Below are 19,585 nucleotides of genomic sequence, written 5' to 3' on the forward strand. Positions count from 1 at the left end.
TCTTATTAACCACTAGAGGGAGGTGTATATCTCCTGTAGGTCTTTTTAAACCTGATCCTAAAAGCTTGCCAAATATTTTTTTTCTCCATATAATTATGTTTAGAGTTGAAAAAACGCTAACATGTCCTTTTATAGCTGCAAAAGAGGATTCCCGTATGATTCCATGTCTTGGATTAGAGACAATGTTTATATGGCATTATGTTTAATTATTGATATGGTGCCCACAGGCGACTTTAGCAGTTCACTGTAGATGTTTGAGTTTTTCATATCCTCAAAGCCAATGTATAATACAGTTATTAGTGTTGGTATGTTAGATGTATTTTTGTCATTCAGTGCATGTTAAATTGTCCATACTTACTACTGTTCAACTCTAGTCCAACTCATTCAATACTTGTGATATTGTGACAACTTTTTTCCCCAAGTGCATTTAAGCTCAAGGAGCACTTGTGGTAGTAAAAGCCCATAAGCTACATTTCAATGAAAAACCCGTAGCAGCTTGCCAACAAATCTTGGGTTGAGAAACCATTTTCAAATACCATAAGAAGTGGCATTTGTTTGAACCTGTCTGGAGTACCAGATGGGTAGGGCTTACTGCATCATTTCAAACACTGTCAGATATGGACACCAACGGGCCTTTTGACAGGTTTTCCTGTGATGAACCTTTATCACAGTAGGAAAAGCACATGTGTTAATTATGAAATTAATGATAGCTGAACTCCGTTTGGCTGCTTCAGTTTCAGGGTCCTGGTACTGTGCATGCTGGCTCACTGTTACGGCTTACTGGGAAATTTTAATAGAGCTGAGGCAACGTTAATGTTATAAGTAACACCTGTGCTTTTCCTGCTATAATCTATGTCATGTATGACATTTGGACTTGTCATAGTAGGAAAATCGCAGCTGTAATTGATAACCTTAACAATGGCTCAATTCCATCAAGTGTCCCAGTAGGCTATTTCAGTGAGTCAGCATGCACAATACCAGGGCCTCTCCTGAGTGGAATGCAGCCATCATTAATGGTTTTGAATACACCTGTGCTACCTACTATGACATGTCAACACGTCTGCCGTGAAAACTATGCAAGGTTACAATCATTTCCTGACTATGCAAGGTTACAATCATTTCCCGGCACTGCAATATGTTGAATGCAAGATGCATGCTTTTGCAGTGAATTACAAATACTCAAAGACCATATTCAGCTTTCCAGCACTGTGAACAGTGGTGTTGCAATTCTTGAAAACGTTAGTGTGATGCAGGCCTAGTCTTTAAGGTAATTAGTGTGTGCTAGGAGAGTATTCCACCATAAAAAAAGAGATTATGTATACAGTGCAACAAAAAATTAAATAGGAACATATGTATGTGATCTTAGAGTTATTTGGGATCTTAAGTAGAATTTATCTAATCTTATATATCCACCAACAGCAATACAATACTGTAGGCCTACATCTCATCTAAACTCAAAAAAACAATTCCTCTGACAGAATCATTCCAAGTTATTCGGCCAATGAAGACCATTAAGATATATATTTTAAGTATAAACTATGGGAAAACGTGGTTTGTGGTATGACAGTACAACCTGTAGGGAATAAAAAAGTTGGATGTTTTGTTATTTTGGTGCCTCTGCCTATCCACGGTGACGTTGTTGGTAGCGCAACCATTTTGGTATTTATTCCAATGAGGTGCCTTGTTGACCAATGACAGCGCTGCTCAGATAATCCTCAGCCAATCGATAGGCGACGCTGTGACTCACCAAATAAGGAGAGACAGCACCATATAAGGAAACATTGTATCTCTTTATAAGGAGGGAAGTAGTTCCTGGGTTGCATTATTACTCCGCTGTCGTAAACGCTGTTAAAAAAATTGATGTTTTTATGCATCCCTAAACGACGAAAATATCAATATCGCGGTATTGGTGGAGTAAAAATGAGCATTCAGACGCCGACAGGCCGACACTAGCGTTATTTCCGGTTTACAATGCGGACTACGTGACATGGCGGATTGACATCGAGGGCGCTCTTCGCGTTTTCCTTTTTGAGAAAGTGCTCAGAGTTTTGGAAATAGAGGAGGAGGGTGAACCATACTGAGCCAGGATTGAGGGGTCTTAGGGCCAGCATCACTTTTGAAAGTTTGTCTCGGTAATTTCCTGGAGTCTCCAAACCTCCAACTGGTCTGGTTTGTTTACATTTTGGCCCAGGCGTGTATGCGTTTTATCAGCCATTTAGCCTACTAGACAACGCGCTCCAGCTCTCCTGGCTGGTGTTTCGAGACTCGGTTCAGTAAATAGAATGTTACCGAGCCGGGTTGGATCGGCACCATCTGGAAACGGGTCACCTTCAGGCAGAGGTAACACAGGACACGGTTCGGGGATTGTCGGCAGCGGGATCCGTCCCGTTTTGGTCAGAGCAGGGCTAGCTTTACAGGGGGTCAGCGACAGTACCGGGCGACAGGGGGAAAGAGACTCCGTCGGGATGCTGGGGGCTAATGGTCCAGGGGGTCCGAGAGGTGCGAGACCGGGGAACGGAACTGGGGTGACTCCTCTACAGACCGCCGTCCAGGGCAGCATGGTGGGGCTAAACGCGGGAGTTGTGTTGCCTCACGGAGCCAGGTTCAACCCGGACAGAGAAAGTGCTCCTATGTGCAGCGGCTCGGACAATGACTCTGACTCCGGAGATGATGATGACCCAGTGGGTTCACTCGGGGACAGCAGGAGAGGGGTGAAGCGGGAGAGAGGGGAGATGGAAGCTGCGGTGACGGGGCAGGAGGTGGGAATACCTCCCGGAGGTTACGGCATGATACCCGGAGGGGTCGCCGGGGCCAAGCCAGGGAAGAAAACACGTGGGCGAGTAAAGATAAAGATGGAATTTATTGACAACAAATTGAGACGGTACACCACTTTCAGCAAGAGGAAGACTGGTATTATGAAAAAGGTAAGTCAGGTGATATCCTTTTGTATCTCATCCAACTAGCCTACAGTCCTTTGATTTGAGTGTTGTTTGGCCATACTGGAGAAATAATATATGGTGCTGTGGTGTGTGTTCATTCATATATATATATATATATATATATATATATATATATATATATATATATATATATATATATATATATATATATATATAACATCATAGGGAAAGTACTTATAATAATAGTGGGCTTACATTATGTTTATGGACTTTTCACCTGTAGTAACTGTAATCCAAATGTCTTTCTTTATAAAAGACAAAAACAATTGTGGCATAAACTGACTCACTGGATGTGAGGGAGTCAGAACATTCATGACAGGCGATTGGCTTTAAATAGACTTGAGCAAATGACAATTCTATTTATGACCACACACACACACACACACACACACACACACACACACACACACACACACACACACACCCTGACAAGCACACATATTTCCAGATAAACTGACACACTCATTCAGGCAGTAATACACAGACAGACTAGGCCTAGAACTGTTGGAAGTAGTTCCCATCAGTAGCCCTCAGTGCACAGGCTGTTCCCTCTGTCACTGTAAAGCAAGGCTCTGCTTGCAGGCGGCAGCCATGCGGTGGTGAGCAGCAGCGGGCCTATAGGTGCCAACAGCTGACTAAACCCCCAGGGAAACGGGATCAGAGAGGACAGAAAGAGAGAGCACTGGAACAGAAGAGAGAAGCTGGGGACTGTCTGTGCATGCATCATGGCACTACACATTTCGATACAAGCATCTAGCCTCATCCAGTGATGACTTGTCTTGGTTTCAGTTTTGTTAGTTGGGTCTGGCACACAAGCAGTTGACATTAAAGACGAAAGAACTCAAACACATGATTACCTCCATGATTAAGTATTGCTGTGTGTCCTCAAGGCATCTTAAGTTGATCATTTGGAGAAGAGGTCAGCTGGTGACCAAAAGCAAAACGGTTGTTTTGCTGTAGACATGGTCATTTTCCATTATGACCTTAAATAAACACAATGCTTTATTGAAGTGCAAGAGTTTTCATTTGTTCTTGTGTTACTTTGAAGCGCCTGTTTTGTGTACTCCGCTGTATTTCTCTTTCTATGTATTTCAGACTGTTGTCGTGGAAACTGAGGTGTCTTTATGTAGGCTCTTGGCAACATGAACACTATTTGACACACTGTGTGGATAGAATTTTTTTTTGAAATGATGCCTACACTGTCAGCCATCAGAGAAATTGAGAGGTGGGTGGAGTGGGAAGATACATAGTAGACTGGTGTCAAACTGGTTCTAGGAAAAGCCTAGATTTAATTTTGATAGATGTGGTGTGCTAAGCATAGGCCCATTTCTTCTCTTATATAGGCCTAGGCTTTAGATTATGTGCATGTAAATACTTGCACAATACAAATTGTTAGGTGCAGGATTACTATATTAGTACTTGTGGTTCCTTTTTTTTTATTTATTTATTTATTTTTTGTTCCAATAGTTGTCCAGTAAAGGGTATGTTTTCATGTTTGCTTTTTTTTGTAATAGGCTGTTTTCATGGCTGACATTTTTGACTTGTCATAGCAGGAAAAGCACAAATGTAACTAATAATATAAGTTGTGGCACCATTTAATTTAGGTACCTCAATACACCATGCAAGTGAGCCAACATGCACAATACCAGGGCTCTGAAACTGGCTCGCCTACTAGTCCCCGGAAACTAGTATTCTAACTGCCAAGATAACACCCGGAACATAAGCCACTGTATTTAGTTTTTTTTTAATTGCACAACTACATATGTACATGTTTGCGTCCATGACTTTATCTTCTGCTCCTTTTTTTTTTATTTTGATATATAGGCTTGACTAGGAAGTTTTGTATGACCGTGGAACCAATTACAGCCAGGGTTGACCCCTGCACTGTGCATGAATATTTATGAGAACATTCGCAGAGCAAGGTAACTTTGCGTGGTTAACAATGGATCTAGTTTGCGCTGCCACCGAGCACATGTAAAGTGACATTAGTCCAATTCTGCCTTGGATGTTGGCCAGCGCTAATCAAGGGAGATGGTGGTGGAAGAGGAGGACTGGAGCTGTGTAGTTCATTACCTGCTTCTGTAATGCTGCATTAGCAGGCACTGAGGTGAATTGTACAATCAGAGATTCCCTTTTTAACACAGTTCTTCAATACACAAAGCATCAAAAACCTCTTATGTAATTAAGGTTTAAAGTGCTCAGGGGAAACGAGCGCTGTGTAGCATTGAGTCACTATAGCAGTAGCTGGCCATTATTAACATTTCTGTACTCTGTCATCATATTATTGCACACAAAAGACAATTGTACAATCAGCATGTGCCCACATATAGAGGATTGGACTGATAGGGCCCATAATGAACACAGTGTTTGAGCATGATGGAGCAGACCAGCATGAATGCATGGTTTTTATAACCGCTCAATAAAATCCTTTTAATTTGAATGTGATTTGTCTCCTCCTCCTGTGCTCCAGCTTACAATGGCACATCTATCAGCCAGCTCCGACTGTACTGTGTTCAGCAAGGTGATGGTAATGGCACAGCGCCTTCACCGCACCAGAAGCATCCTCCACATAACTTATGACTCATTTAGATAAAAAGGCTTTCACAGGAGTTCAGCCTCGGTGTGTGTGTGATGGAGTTGAATCTCTTTGTGCTTTTCTTTTACGTGTGTGTGTGTGTGTGTGTGTGTGTGTGTGTGTGTGTGTGTGTGTGTGTGTGTGTGTGTGTGTGTGTGTGTGTGTGTGTGTGTGTGTGTGTGTGTGTGTGTGTGTGTGTGTGTGTGTGTGTGTGTGTGTGTGTGTGTGTGTGTGTGTGTGTGTGTGTGTGTGTGTGTGTGTGTGTGTGTGTGTGTGTGTGTGTGTGTGTGTGTTGAATGGCAAGGCAGCAGACTGTGATGGTGTCCTCATGTTTCACAGTCCTCTACCTCTGGGTGTTAAGAATAATTCCTTGTGTCCTCCGTCAAGACTGAGTTACTACAACTGCCCCTGCCTATGCAAGCCAGTCCCCAGCTACAATCAGTCTTTCAGCTATATCCCGCTCTCTATTTTGGGAGCCTTATCTCATGTTATTTTAGCTTCATTTGTGCTATACGTCATAGTTCACTACAGGAGTGTTTTAGATAGTGTTTTCTTTGCTAGGGTATTGCTTTTTCAGAGGTTCGCTTTGGAATCTCCTACATTCTCTTTCCAGTAGAGAATAAGATGACTTTGTCTATGAGACGAAGGTAATCCAAGCCCCACTTTGGTGAACCATATCTTTCTGATGTTTAAATTCTAGCCTCTCATCTCTGCTACATACTTGAATTTTTCTTTTTTTCTCTTTCCCAGGCCTATGAACTCTCCACCCTGACGGGAACCCAGGTTCTGCTGCTTGTGGCCAGCGAAACGGGTCACGTCTACACTTTTGCCACCCGCAAACTCCAACCCATGATTACAAGTGAAACGGGCAAAGCTCTGATCCAAACATGCCTCAACTCGCCGGACTCGCCGCCGCGCTCTGACCCCTCCACGGACCAGCGCATGAGTGCCACGGGCTTTGAGGAGACAGACCTCACCTATCAGGTGTCTGAGTCGGAGAGCATGGGCGACATAAAGGTTAGAATCACAAAGTGGAAAGGTCTAGACCTGTCCTCTAGGCAGTTAGGACAAAAAATTAAGAACACACTCTTATCTCTTTTGGGAAGATCGTAGTGAGGCTGTAGCTGTGAAGCCCCAAAATTGAATGCACTCATTTCTGTACCTTTCCCCACAGCCCATTTCCCCTGCTTTCAGCAACAATGGTACTCAAGTTAGTCTGTGTGACTCACCGTCTGCTTTCCAATAGAGACATAAATTGCATTGCAAATAAAAAAAACTGATAAAGCACCATAAGTGCGTAACTAACGGATATAGTGGGAAATCTCTCCAGAAAAGGCTCGATAAGCACACGAAGAGAGCAAATGAATCAAACCCACATCAGCTTCGGAAAAAGATCTTTGTCCTATCGTGAACACAGTTTTGAACTTTTGTTATATGTGAAGCCTCTGCTTTGGGCTTGTGGTTTGGTTCTGAGCACCAAGTCCTTTTTTATTTTTATTTTTTTTTAATTAAACCAAAAGTCTCCGTAGTCCTTTTTTTAAAGGGCTCTAATGTGAAGGGAAAGCCAGATAATGCAGAGAATTATCCCACTCCCAAAAGGGAGCTGGCTGCACTTTACCTTTCTGACCTCTCATCCAGGAAAGCCTTGTGACACTCTCCGAGATAAATCACAGCAGGTCTGGGTTGTGTTAGGATGAGAAACATGCAGTCTGCTACATGGACGTGTTTATCTTTGATTTTTTTGTGATGGAGTGGTCTTGTGTTCATGGGTGAAACATACATTTCTGAAAACATTGGAACATCAGACATTTTGTGCCGTTTTTCAAACTCGCAAACCTTCTAAAAATTGTCATGATCGAATGAAGTTGAATTAAATGACAAAAGATGAATTTCTACTCCTCCATAATCATTATTAGCGGGCTCTTCTCGTCCCTAATGAAAAGCTGCAGTTTGCGATCCCTGTATTTCCCACTACATTACTGCAAGGGTTCTTAAAACCTTGGGTCTTTGAGATGTTAAAGCAAAGCGGTAAATTCATCCGCAGACACAACTTCACTGTCCACACCTTGGTGCGCTCGCATGCTGGAAGCCGAGATTCCCTCTGCTGTTTACACGGCTTAAGTACGCCCCTTTGAAGACCGACACACTTCCAGGCCAGTTTGCCCGCGTGCTGTTTTTACAAGGCACTAACTAACACGTACCATACACCGTCAAGGATGGGAGATCAACCTTTTGCATGTTAAGCCACTCTTATGCCCCCTCTGCTCATTGATAAAAATTAGATTCTGCCTATGTTGCCATATATGGTATGGTTTCCCTGCCTGCTTTCTTGGCTGAGGCCCCTTGCATTCCTTATAAGCTGCAGCTGTCTTTGGAGTCCTGTGATTCCCCCACCCCCACCCCCACCACTCATTTAGTGATATAGAGGGGAGGTAAGGATGTAGATATGAGTGGGCGGAATGGAAATATTTAAGCGAAATATTCCCGTTTCATGTGACGCCTGTTTAGGTGGCTGGTAGTGACGACGTGACCTCTGCCACCCGCTGCCATTATGAGTGTGGGAGACCGGCATGGGCCCTGTGAACACTACACACAGAGGGACACACTTGTCATAATGTGAGTCAGGATGATCGGCGCCGTTGTGTTTAGGACATGGCAGGTGGATACGGAGGCTTTGATTTCGAAAGGATCATTTCCGTGCAGTAGAGATGATGCGTGGTCGCCGCGTGCACCTCTGCAGCGTCTGGACACTATTCATCAAGACTAGTATGTAATACATACAGTCCAAGCTAGTCTAAACAGTTCAGAGTTTGAGTTTGCAATGGCTGGTGGGGGAAGTGGAGGACATTTTGTAGAACCAAAGGAAGACTCTTAGAAGTGAAGTGAAGTAGACATTATGCTAAAAGTCTTTTTCGTATATTACTCTTACTGGATTAAAAGAACAAATCAATTGATCAAATTAATTTTACATAGGCTGTCCAACAGATCAACAGTTTCTTTCTGAATTTCAATGTGGAAAAACACTGCTCTGGAAATGTCAAATTTCTCCTGAACTATTCACTAAAATTAGTTATTATAGTGGGCCGTACAGTATCAGTCAGGCTTCGTATCACCCCACATCTTGTTTTCATAGTTGACAGTTTTGTGTGATTGTTTGTTAAAGTTTAAGACTGAATAGGCTGAGTCTCGGGTCAACAAAACCCAAATCTGGCACTGAAAACTGAGCTTGCTAGATATAATCTAGAAGCGAGAGATATCAGAATGAAGAGCACCGCACACATCAATTGGCATCTACTTTCAACAGTCCCACACGGAAGAATCTGTTCAGGGCTGTAGAAGGCATTATGGGAAGTGTAATGTCTGACGTAGAGGTAAATGAGACTAGGTGGAGGGTAAAGTGGTTACACCAGCTATTAAATAATAACACTTCACAAAGAGCGTATCTTTGTAATTATTGTGGCACTCTCCATCAGATCTTTGGATTGTTATGGCTTCTCTGGCTGCTTCTTAATACCAGACGTGCCTACAGAACAGATGTTTTTATGCTTTTTGGGATATTTTTGGAAGGGGATTGCAAATCCCACAACTCGTGTTTGCTTAGAGAGGATCCATCTTAGTATAGAATTCTCAGTATCACGGTCTTCTGGTTTTCCCCTCCCTTTTTAAAAATTTTTTTTTTTCCCCCCTCTCTCCTCTGGCGCTACTGATCTGGCTGTCAGTGCCATATTGCTGTTGTAATCCTGGTGAAGACTTTTTGTTGCTCTGCTCATTAGTGTGTGTGTTTTTTTTTTTTTTTTTTTTTTGTGTGTGTGTGTGTGTGTGTGTGTGTGTGTGTGTGTGTGTGTGTGTGTGTGTGTGTGTGTGTGTGTGTGTGTGTGTGTGTGTGTGTGTGTGTGTGTGTGTGTGTGTGTGTGTGTGTGTGTGTGTGTGTGTGTGTGTGTGTGTGTGTGTGTGTGTGTGTGTGTGTGTGTGTGTGTGTGTGTGTGTGTGCTCTCCCCACCCCAGAGAAATTAACTGATGTGATTATTAATCTACCATTTCCTCTGTCTTCCTATCTAACTGCTGTTGTGAGGACAGAGCACTGGCTTGAAGTAGGTGACAAGAGAGAATCACTGAGATAATGGAAAGTTAATTTACTCAGATATGCGCTCTTATCACAAGGCTGCTCCTAAACAGACTGCATGTAGAGAGAGGTGGCGGTATTGTCGGAGGGATTCTGACAGGGAGAGCAGGCTGTGTTACAGTGGAGGAAGGCAACGTTATGTGTCACCCCCCCCAAACCTCCCCCTCCCCCTGCCATCCCCTTATTTTACAGAAAGCAACTGGACAGGTCAGCCGCCATTGGCTGCACCTCCTCCACTTGGGCTGCCTTGCCTTTTTTAGCAGTCCCAAATGGAGCTGCGAATTCCATGTTGCTGGCAGTGTGACAGAGGGGGAGATGGGAGCCAGCAAATGGGAGATTAGACGAGGGCCAGCCACCAGTAAACTGCACAATGGGCTCTCCAAACAACACTGGACGAGCCTGCCAGTTGTCACCTTCAATTTGGAATGATTAATCCCTCACGAACAGGGAATCATTTGTGTCCTACTCTTTAATTACTCTCTCCTCTCCTTTCCTGTAACTTTAAAACGGGGTCTTTCGTATGAGGTCTGTGAATGTGATAGGGCAATGGAGGCTTTTATTCTTTTACCATATATAGTATCCTTACGAATGCACAAAATCTGGAAAAAGAAGAAAATAAAACCAAAGAACCCTAGAATTCTTGAGTGTGTAAATAGGCTTGTTGATGTTTCTCGTGATTTTTGTTTTATTGAATTTGATCTCATCATCCTTTTTATATTAAGATTTCTCATTTGTTCATAGGAGGGGCAGGATGTATATGAGATCTCTCTGTTGCTGGAGTAAAATCACGCCCCTCTCTTGTTAAATAAATTACTTAGCATGTTGCGGAGGGTTCTCTCCGTGGCTGTTCACTCTTGAGTCCAGAGGATTCATTGCTTATTCCAGATGACTTAGCCCTCCATTCGCATGACTATAAATTGTGACTTCATTTGTTACCATGCCATGTTTTGTTTTTTTTTCGCAAGGAGAGCAGTATAGTTAGGTTGATTTGAAAATGACGTTATCATTTCATTAATCGATTTGTTTGGTAAAATGTCTGAAAACAAAGTGCCAAAGATCCATCCCAGCCTCTCAGAACCCAACGTGACATCCTCAAATTGCTTGTTTTGTCTGACCAAAACCCCAAAATATGTAGTTTCATGTAACATAAGGCAGAAAGGAAAAACAGCAATTCCTCCACAAATAAGAAGGTAAAGTTTGGCACTTTTGCTTTTGAAATGGCTTTCATGATCAAAACCGCTGCAAATTAAGAACAGTTTATTAATTGACAACTATATCTATATACGTGTGTGTGTGTGTGTGTGTGTGTGTGTGTGTGTGTGTGTGTGTGTGTGTGTGTGTGTGTGTTGTGTGTGTGTGTGTGTGTACGTACACATACACACACAATTCAGACTTCCAGTATATTCCAATATTACAGTGAAGGGGTTAGCTTTTAGTGATGGAGATGATATGATGTACTGTATCGGTGTGTAGGATTGTATTAAAAGGAGCAGGACATGGACTTCCGGAGGAAATAACAGTGCAGAGGCTTTGTCTACACTACTTTTCTGAAGGAATGCATTACACCACTGTGGCCTATGTTTACTATGCGCTGCCTTGACACTGAACTAAAAGCCAGCGCTGTTTATAGACTGGCCAGTTGAACAGGAGACACTTGGAGGTGGTCAAACAAAGCAGTAGGTCAGTGGAAGCGTGCTATGTAGGTCACAGAGATAGTGGCAGTTTGAATAGACCTTTTAGATTACCACCTAGACTCAAACCTGGATGATTAATCCGTTTACACCTTTTGAAGCCAAACTCTCAGTCCTGGTTGGATCAGAGTAGACATGTGACAGGAAAGCAAGAGCAGCCATTTAATTCTCCATGGAGCAGTGTAATATGGAAAAGCTGGAACACAGTGGCCTTGTCCCTTTTTTAGTCAGCCATGTTGTCCTGTTCTGGTGAAGCATCTCAGTCCCTTACAGGAATTCAGTAGTTCTCGTAAGGCCCCAATGGTGAGAACCGCTACGAGTCAAATGGCGGCTGTCTTTTCGCGTAGCCTCCTGCTGCCTCAGCTGGCCTGGAAAGGGTTAATTCCCCCTCCGAGGTGCTAAGGTTACCGCCAGCTGTCTGTACCCTCAGCTGTTTGTACTCTAGCCCCTATCCTGTCCTCTGTCCCCGAACCCCTCACACAGGTCTGACTCTATACGCCCACAGATGTATATTCTGCTGCTACTGTGGCTAAGTGCTACATGCTACCACACCACTGTGATGATCCAAACGCTGCGCTTTCTCAATGTAATTTATCCCCAGTCTCTATTGTTTGGCTTAATTTTGGTTCTGCTTAGTGACCGCTATCCTCTTCCTCTTTTACCTGTTGTTGTCGTGTCACATTGGGCACTCCACACCAGTGTAGACTGGGTTATTCTCATTCATCTTGTTGAGTTTTAGTGGACATTAATTAAACGATTACTTCAACCAAAATTGGAAAGTCTCCTGGGAGAACGAAGACCTGCTGACAGCTGTGTCCCAGTCTGATTGTCAGCAATCGCCCTGTGATGAAGGACAGGCCTGATTCAGTAAATGGACGCGGATTGTTGTTGGTCGAATTTTATTCAGTTTTCTATCTTGGTTGAAAAGGCAGAAAAACTACGAGTCCGCTGTGTGGCCGTCCCGCTTTGACTTTCCAGCTGCTGTTTAACTAAAGAGGTAAAGGACCTTGGACTGTCAGAGCCCCTGAGAGGGGCCTGAATCAGAGCTGCAGACCAGACAACTACTCAGCTCCTTGGAGTTTTGGTTTTGTATACTCTGTTGATTCAGAGCAGCTTGTATAAGACAACACCTGCTTAGCCATCTGTGCGTCACGAGGGCCAGAAAACTCGAGTTAACGGCGAAACCCTTGATCATTTGTTAATCCCCTGATTATTTTTGTTTGTTTTTTGTCATCAAATTAAAAGAAACTACAACTTTTTGTTTAGTCCTCGTAGAGCAACACTAGCAGACTATCTTTGATATTAAGACTAGAGCAGACTGGGATGTGGCTGAGGACTGGGAGTCGATCCTTACAGTAGCTCCACTGGTGTGTTTACATGGTAGTATGCGGTACGAAGGTCTTATCAGTTGAGTCCATGCTGGATCATCCACCTCTCACCCATGTAATCAGTCACATATAAAAACCAATAGTGCTTTGCTAAGAGAGGCTGGCCGAGCCTGCTTCTACACTACCTTTGTTATTGATAATGTATGTCCCTTTTTTCAGAATTATAAGCCTATCGGATGCAGCCAGTCTCATTTACTTGCTTGCTCATTGTAAGCCTGTGTGTTGTGACACATGGCCGTGTTTCCATATAACAAGCCTTTTTCATTCACCTCATTTGTTCTACTGCTGCACTCTGTGTCGAGTGCTTTGCGTCTACGACCAAAAAAAAGCTTTGTCACAATTCCGAGGCTGGATCTTCCCAAAGTCTAGGCCTGCAAAGGTCTGTCCTTCAGAGGACTTGAGTCTAGGCTGCATTTTCTGCACAAATAACATAGTCTACCCTCAGAGTTAAAAAACGAATGGGTTTTAACGTTGTAGAGGTGTAAATATGACCGTTTAAGAAACTGGTTTTCCAAATTGAATGGTACAGAGGTTTATAGTGCGAGTTGTAACATTTCACTTAAGTACATGAAGTGTCAAAGCTCAAGCCCAGATAACCCTGGCCTCATAACATCATCAGCGTTATCTGGTATAAGATGGTACACAGTATAGAGCAGACAGGAAAGGAGAGAGAGAGATGGGGCAATGACATACAACAAAGGTCCCTGGCTACACTCGCGTCTGGGACTGAAGAATTTGCAATGCATTATGGAATACTGAGGACTGCAAAGGATAGCGGTTGTGTTCTCCAAATTTTAGACAGAAGAAAGCTGCATTTTTTTGGCCACATGTGGAGGAGCCTTTAAAATGGTGCAGTCTGTCATCAAACCCTCAAAGAACATTGAACCCACAGCGGCATGCAAACTCGTACACGCCTTTTTAATGTGTAGGCTTAGTCCCATTCTGCTATTACAGATCATTAGTTTTGAGTGATAAAGTGTTTGTTTAAGTGCGTAGAAACAGACATGGTGGGTTTAGATGTGCTTTATAGTCCCGGCCTAACGCCTACCCTGCTCTTATCATGCAGCCCACTCACAAACTCTTCCTGCTCTGCTGTTCAGTGATGTTCACATTAGCTGTGATAGTACTGTAGTCTTACCTCTATTGATCTTAAGTTTATGTGTGCATCTCACCTGCCTGATTCTACACGTTGTACAGAGATGTCATGGTACATGGTCAGGGAGTTGTCATAGCAACTCAACAAAATAGGAGTGCAGAAATTATGTTTTTTTTTTTTTTTCTTCAATAGACTTGGAATGAGCAGTGATTGGATCTTATTGCATAATAAGCAGGTATAGATGATGAATGGATGATGCTGTAAGTATTCAAGTAGAATTGTATATATCCCTTTCTCTCTTGGGCGTTATGTATTACTAGTGCAGTGTCTGTTTTGGAACGTGTTGATTGCCTGGCCTCCGGTACAAGTTTACACTCAACACTTGACTTCCTTGGGTCTTCAGCGATACACCTGTCATGACATAGCTGCGTCCCCTGGTAATGCTTGAGTATACATGTCATTTGCTAACTGCTAGCTTTTTGGGACCAGACTATTTCCGGGAACAAAAGCGTCTCACCAGTGGTGTACTCCAACTTATTTACTGGAGTGAAAGATCTGAATAGGTCCTCCACCACTGATTCCGACCATGTATACACCCTTGGCCCCGCACAACAGAGTTCATCAGTACTCAGGCTTCTGTCTGGTGGTCTCTTCAAAGCTTCAGGTCATGTTTTGGTGAAACAGCCCCTCTGCCGGCACATTAGTAACCGCATGGATATATTTGTGAGTAACCGTTCAGGCAAGTGGTACGCAGGAGACGGCGAGAGACTTAAAAAAATAAAATAAACCCCAAATGACCCAAAATTCTGATGAAGTTCTGCGAGAAGTTGATGAGAGAAAAGCTAACATCAGGAAGCCCCCACAGTAACTGTAGAAAGCACGGTGTTTGTGTGTCAGACTGGCGTTGTGAAGACCACTCTTACCGGACTGCTTTTCCTCTGGCCCTTTCACGGCCGTGTGTCTGGTGAGAATAGGGGTGCATACAGAGGTCTGTCCCCCAGTTACAGGAGGTGTTTGGACAGATGCATACAAAATATGGTGACATCCCTGCTTATAGACACCAGCTGAGCAGGACTGTGCAGCCTGCGAGTGGTTCATGGCCTGCTTTAATCCTTTTTTATATTTTTTTATTTTTAACTTTGTTGAGTCCATCAGTTTGTTTTGGTTTTGGAGCGGCCACTCCCACGCAAGTTAAAGAAACCGCAGGAGACGCGAAGACCGGGGGCAGACCTGGGGCGTTGGGCACTGTGAAGCCCCCACCCACCGCTGGTATTCAAAATGTATTAATATTGAACGTGTCGCATGAACACAGTGCACCAAATAGGGCTGCACAATATGAGGAAAATATCTAATTGCAATTATTTTGAGTGACATTGCAATACGATTGACGATATTGGAGGTAATGATCGTTTTTGTGTAATCGGTCTAATTTTCATTGAAAATTATTAACATTGAAAGACATTGTGTAATTGTTGCGTGGATTTGTACCAAACAGATTTTTTTTCTTTAGTCTTTAGGATAGGATTTGTAAGCTGGGACGTCTCTGCAGCACCACACTACTTCATTCAGAATGGTTTGACACATTTTGCCATTAACAAATATTGCGCCCCTCCCCCATCTCCCCCTGCGATTTGGATATTGCACTAGTCCATATTGCTATTTTGATACAATTGCGATTAATTGTACAGCGCTAGCACCAAATTCCACATGGCACATCATTTGGTACCCAGCAATACACCCCCCGTGTGTGAAGTAGATCAGATGAATGGTTCTCTAGATATTACACACACACACACACACACACACACACACACACACACACACACACACACACACACACACACACACACACGGATTCCTTCCTTTATAGTTAGATTAGAAGTTAGATGGAGTAGCATTTTAATAGGATTTGGTACGTTTCTCAGCAAGTGTTGAGTTGCCATCCTACACTGAAATTCCTACATTCAGTGATGACAACTGACAAGATATTTTTCTCCAACTCAAATGCAACTTTTTGTTCTTTTTAGACTTAAGAATGAAATTGTTCAGAGAACCGCTCCCTGCACTGCTAATATTTTTCCATATGGATGCAATTAGTTTCTCTACCTTGTTAATGTCATTTGGCCTTCGTCTATTAAAACCCACTCTGGTTTCTGTCACCCATCCATTGGTCCCTGAAAACACGGAGTATTAAAGCCTCCTCCCCTGCATAGGAAAAGCCCCATTAATGGTGTTGTTTTAGGTGTTCTCGTGTGAAACTCATCTGATGTTGCTTTTGTGGTCACTGGGATAAATGGAATTAGCAGAGTAGAGCTCGTACTAGTCTTTCAGTTTTGAAATACTAGAAACTGATGATGTCGTCAGGGTTACCTTGGACATGGCTTCACATTTGTAACAGACGGTGTTACAAGCTGTAGATGTGGAGATTGTTTGTTTGACTGTTAACATTTCTGGCTGTCGGGTACATTTGGTTTTTGCACCTTTTTTTTGTTTTTTTCTGTTAATTTGCATTCGCTGCCAATTATTACTGCAACTGCTTCACAACAATTTCCCCTCAGGCTAAATAAGGTTTTATCTTTTCTTATTGACAGATGTTGGCATTCATCAGTCACAGCAGGCATAACAAAAGACACCATTGAGTTGCATCATGGGAATTGTAGGACACTGTTTTTTTAAAAACCCTTTTGAATTGAAAAACTTTATTAATCCCGATAGGGAAACTGGTTTGCCACCAACTATACAGCCATCGAACACAATACACAACCAACAGACAAATAAATAAATAAATAATTCTGCATTAGGAGACTAATAGACCCTGATAAAAAGACACAATTATAAGAAAAAATCAGTTTCACAATACATAAATGTAAAAAAACAAACGCTATAAAAAACAAGAATAATATTCAACAGTTAACTGTGTTGGTTAAAATATCTAACCGCTCGCGAAACAAAAGACCTTCTCATGCGCTCACTAGAGCACCGAGGCATTACCAATCGCTCACTGAAAGAGCTTCTGAGTCCTTTGAACAGATTGTGTAGTGGATGGCCTTCAAAAAGCAGGACAATTTTTAGTTTTGAACTAATCCTCTTCTCTACAGTAACCTCCAGTACATCCGGGTTAAGACCAATAACTGAACCAGATCTCTTGATTAGCTTATTTATCCTATTTTTGTCCTCAACAGATATACTGCCCCCCCCCAGCACAGTACAGCATAAAAAAGAACACCCTTGAGAAAAGAATCCCTTGATAAAAAACATTTAAGAGCTTTGTGCTGATGTTGAACGATTTAAGTTTTCTCAAAAAGAACAATCTCGACTTTCTTGCGAGTACCTCACGTTTATGGTAGGGAAATCCTAAATCGCTGACCCCGCATACCCTTTCTTCCTTGACAGAATCCAGTACTGATTTAATTCCTCAAATGATCTTCCCCTGCCTTCCTAATCACCGGGTTTTGCTCTCTCCCACAGGATACACTGAAGCCCACGTTCACGGTAGCTAGCCTACCAGGCAGCACCAGCAGCGCCCAGTGCACCGTACCCACCACCTCCACCACCATGCAGGTGAGCAGCGGCCCTTCGTTTCCCATCACCAACTACCTGGCGCCCGTCTCGGCCAGCGGCAACATCAGTGCCAACGGCACCGTCCTCAAGACCGCCGGCGCCTCAGGAGTCATGCAGCTGCCCGGGGGCTTCACTTTCATGCCCGGTACGTAGGGGAGTCTTTACCTCCACATCAGAGCTCTGTTACAGTTCTGAATCATTTTCTTCATGGTTTGTTTATCTTAACCGCATCCTATTGAATTGACGCTGCCGCAGGCCTTCATGTTTTGTTAATGTCACTGTGTTGTCTCGCTTTATTAGCTGATTAGAATTTGAATGGCAGCGTGCCGTGATCTCAGCCGTCCCGAGAGTGGTTCTCTCTCTCTCTCTGTCTCTCTCTCTCTGTCTCTCTGTCTCTGTCTCTCTCTCTCTGTCTCTGTCTCTGTCTCTGTCTCTGTCTCTCTGAGCCGTTTACATCACACAGCAGCCCTTCATATCCGTCATCAACAGTCAGCAGCCTCAGGTTTTACAAAGCCTTCAGTATCCAGGAAAGCCACGTCTGTTGGCGACTGGCCCTGCCTTTCATTGTCACTCGGGGACAGGAATAATTAGGTGAGCGGGACACAATAGACCGGGCAATAAGGGAGGATGAACACGGCCCATAATTAGTCATGAATATTCAATGAAGGATCGGTGGTTTGTGCTGAAACCATAATTGAGGCGTACTTTGTGGAGCCGGAGCTCTGTGACCGAGTGGTCATGAACTAGACGTGACCCTTCATTAAGGGAGACTTCACAGACCCACTCTGAAACACAAGGGAGCTCTACCGCACCAACTCGATGAGGACTATGGGGCAGCAGGCTCTGATTTGGGGATGCCTAAAGTGTTTCTAAATGGTCTTTCTCCAGTAATTATTCATCACACTTCCTTTTCATGGTGGATGTGCTGGGAAATACTGGGGCGTCAAAAGTGGAGCCTGGGGATGCCCAGAGGTCACGATTCCCCCCAAAGACATTGAGAACATTTGAATTTCACGATGATTGAATTCGATTATATCTTTGTATTTGGACAGTCCATGACATGAACAATTTTAAAATGGCTGCAATGTTTTCTACAGTGTATGCTGCTGTTGTTTTTGTGTAGACAAGAGTCTGTGTTGCAACAGTGAATCTGAACAGGCCCAGTGTTGTATTTTTACTAACTAGATGTTGCAGTGTCTGCGGTCCGCCACAGCTGAACAGACAGACACATGATGCCCACTAATGGGTCCTCCTTTTATTTTAACTGAGAGCTGGACAGCCAGGCGGTGTCTCTGTCCACCCCCGCCCCCCTTCTCTTTCTCAATCTTTCTCCTCCTTCTACAACCTTCTCTGTCACCCTTACTCTTTTTCCACCCTCTCCCTCCCTCTATTGCTCTGTCCCTCTCTCCTCTTCACCACCTGTCTGGCACATAGCGGCAGTGCCAGGTGGAACAACACACCCTCCCACACTAAAACCTCCTCAGTTGACAGCTTGAAAGGGCCCGCCCGTCCTGCTGCAGCAACTGTGACCAAATGTGAGGGTGTAACTCCAGTCTATGTTCTGAAATGAAAAATATCTGCCATTTGTCAAAGAAAAACACTTAGATAAAACAGCATTGAAACAAATCACGCAGCATTTGAAAAGAATGAAATGTCAATGGGACAGCCAACCACTTGATACAGTCCTATAGTATATGCCACTTAACTTAGCAGCCACGTATGCATTATTGAACATTTGCATAAGGCTTGTATCATTTGGACGAGCCGACAGGTTTGTGGTCATTACTTAGAATTCCTCATGGGGGCGACAGAAACTACGCACTATAGCTTTAAAGCATAAGTGAATATTTAAAAAAACAAACAATTGTGAGCCTTGCATCCCTAACTAAACTGGGCTACATTTGTACAATTAAGTTACTAGCACTTTTCCAAGCTTTCCTTTTCCTTTCTGATCCCCCTCTGTGTGTTTGTGCCCCTCCAGCAGGCACTCCTCTCCCCCCCGGCACCCCCACCATTCCTCTGAGCCAGCTGCAGCAGCACTCCCTGGCCCTGCAGGGGCAGCATGGTCAGACCCTGGCTGCCGCCCCGCAGTCACAGCAGGGACAGCAGGCTGTCTTCCGCTTCCCTGCTGCTGTCTCCCTCACAGGTGACCTGCTCTGCCACAACTCTGCTTGCTTATACTAATCTTCAA

The 19,585-nt window shown here is 43.6% G+C and overlaps 1 protein-coding gene across 5 annotated transcripts in view; it reads left to right on the top strand.

Annotated features, from left to right (window-relative positions):
* Nucleotides 1-1,819: 1,819 nt before the first annotated feature.
* srfb (serum response factor b) overlaps nt 1,820-19,585 on the top strand; it is a 19,827-nt gene continuing 2,061 nt past the window's right edge. The window contains exons 1-4 of one of the 5 annotated variants that reach the window (XM_039784319.1): nt 1,820-2,924; nt 6,286-6,519; nt 17,302-17,539; nt 19,376-19,540. In XM_039784319.1, the coding sequence (XP_039640253.1) occupies nt 2,283-2,924; nt 6,286-6,519; nt 17,302-17,539; nt 19,376-19,540 (1,279 nt within the window). In that variant the 5' untranslated portion in view covers nt 1,820-2,282. Of the gene's footprint in view, nt 2,925-6,285; nt 6,553-17,301; nt 17,540-19,375; nt 19,541-19,585 lie in introns of all 5 variants that reach the window. The other 4 variants (XM_039784318.1, XM_039784317.1, XM_039784321.1 and 1 more) reach the window with 4 other exon arrangements.

This window comes from Perca fluviatilis, chromosome 19 (assembly GCF_010015445.1).
Source record: "Perca fluviatilis chromosome 19, GENO_Pfluv_1.0, whole genome shotgun sequence".
In the NCBI taxonomy this organism is placed as follows: Eukaryota; Metazoa; Chordata; class Actinopteri; order Perciformes; family Percidae; genus Perca; species Perca fluviatilis.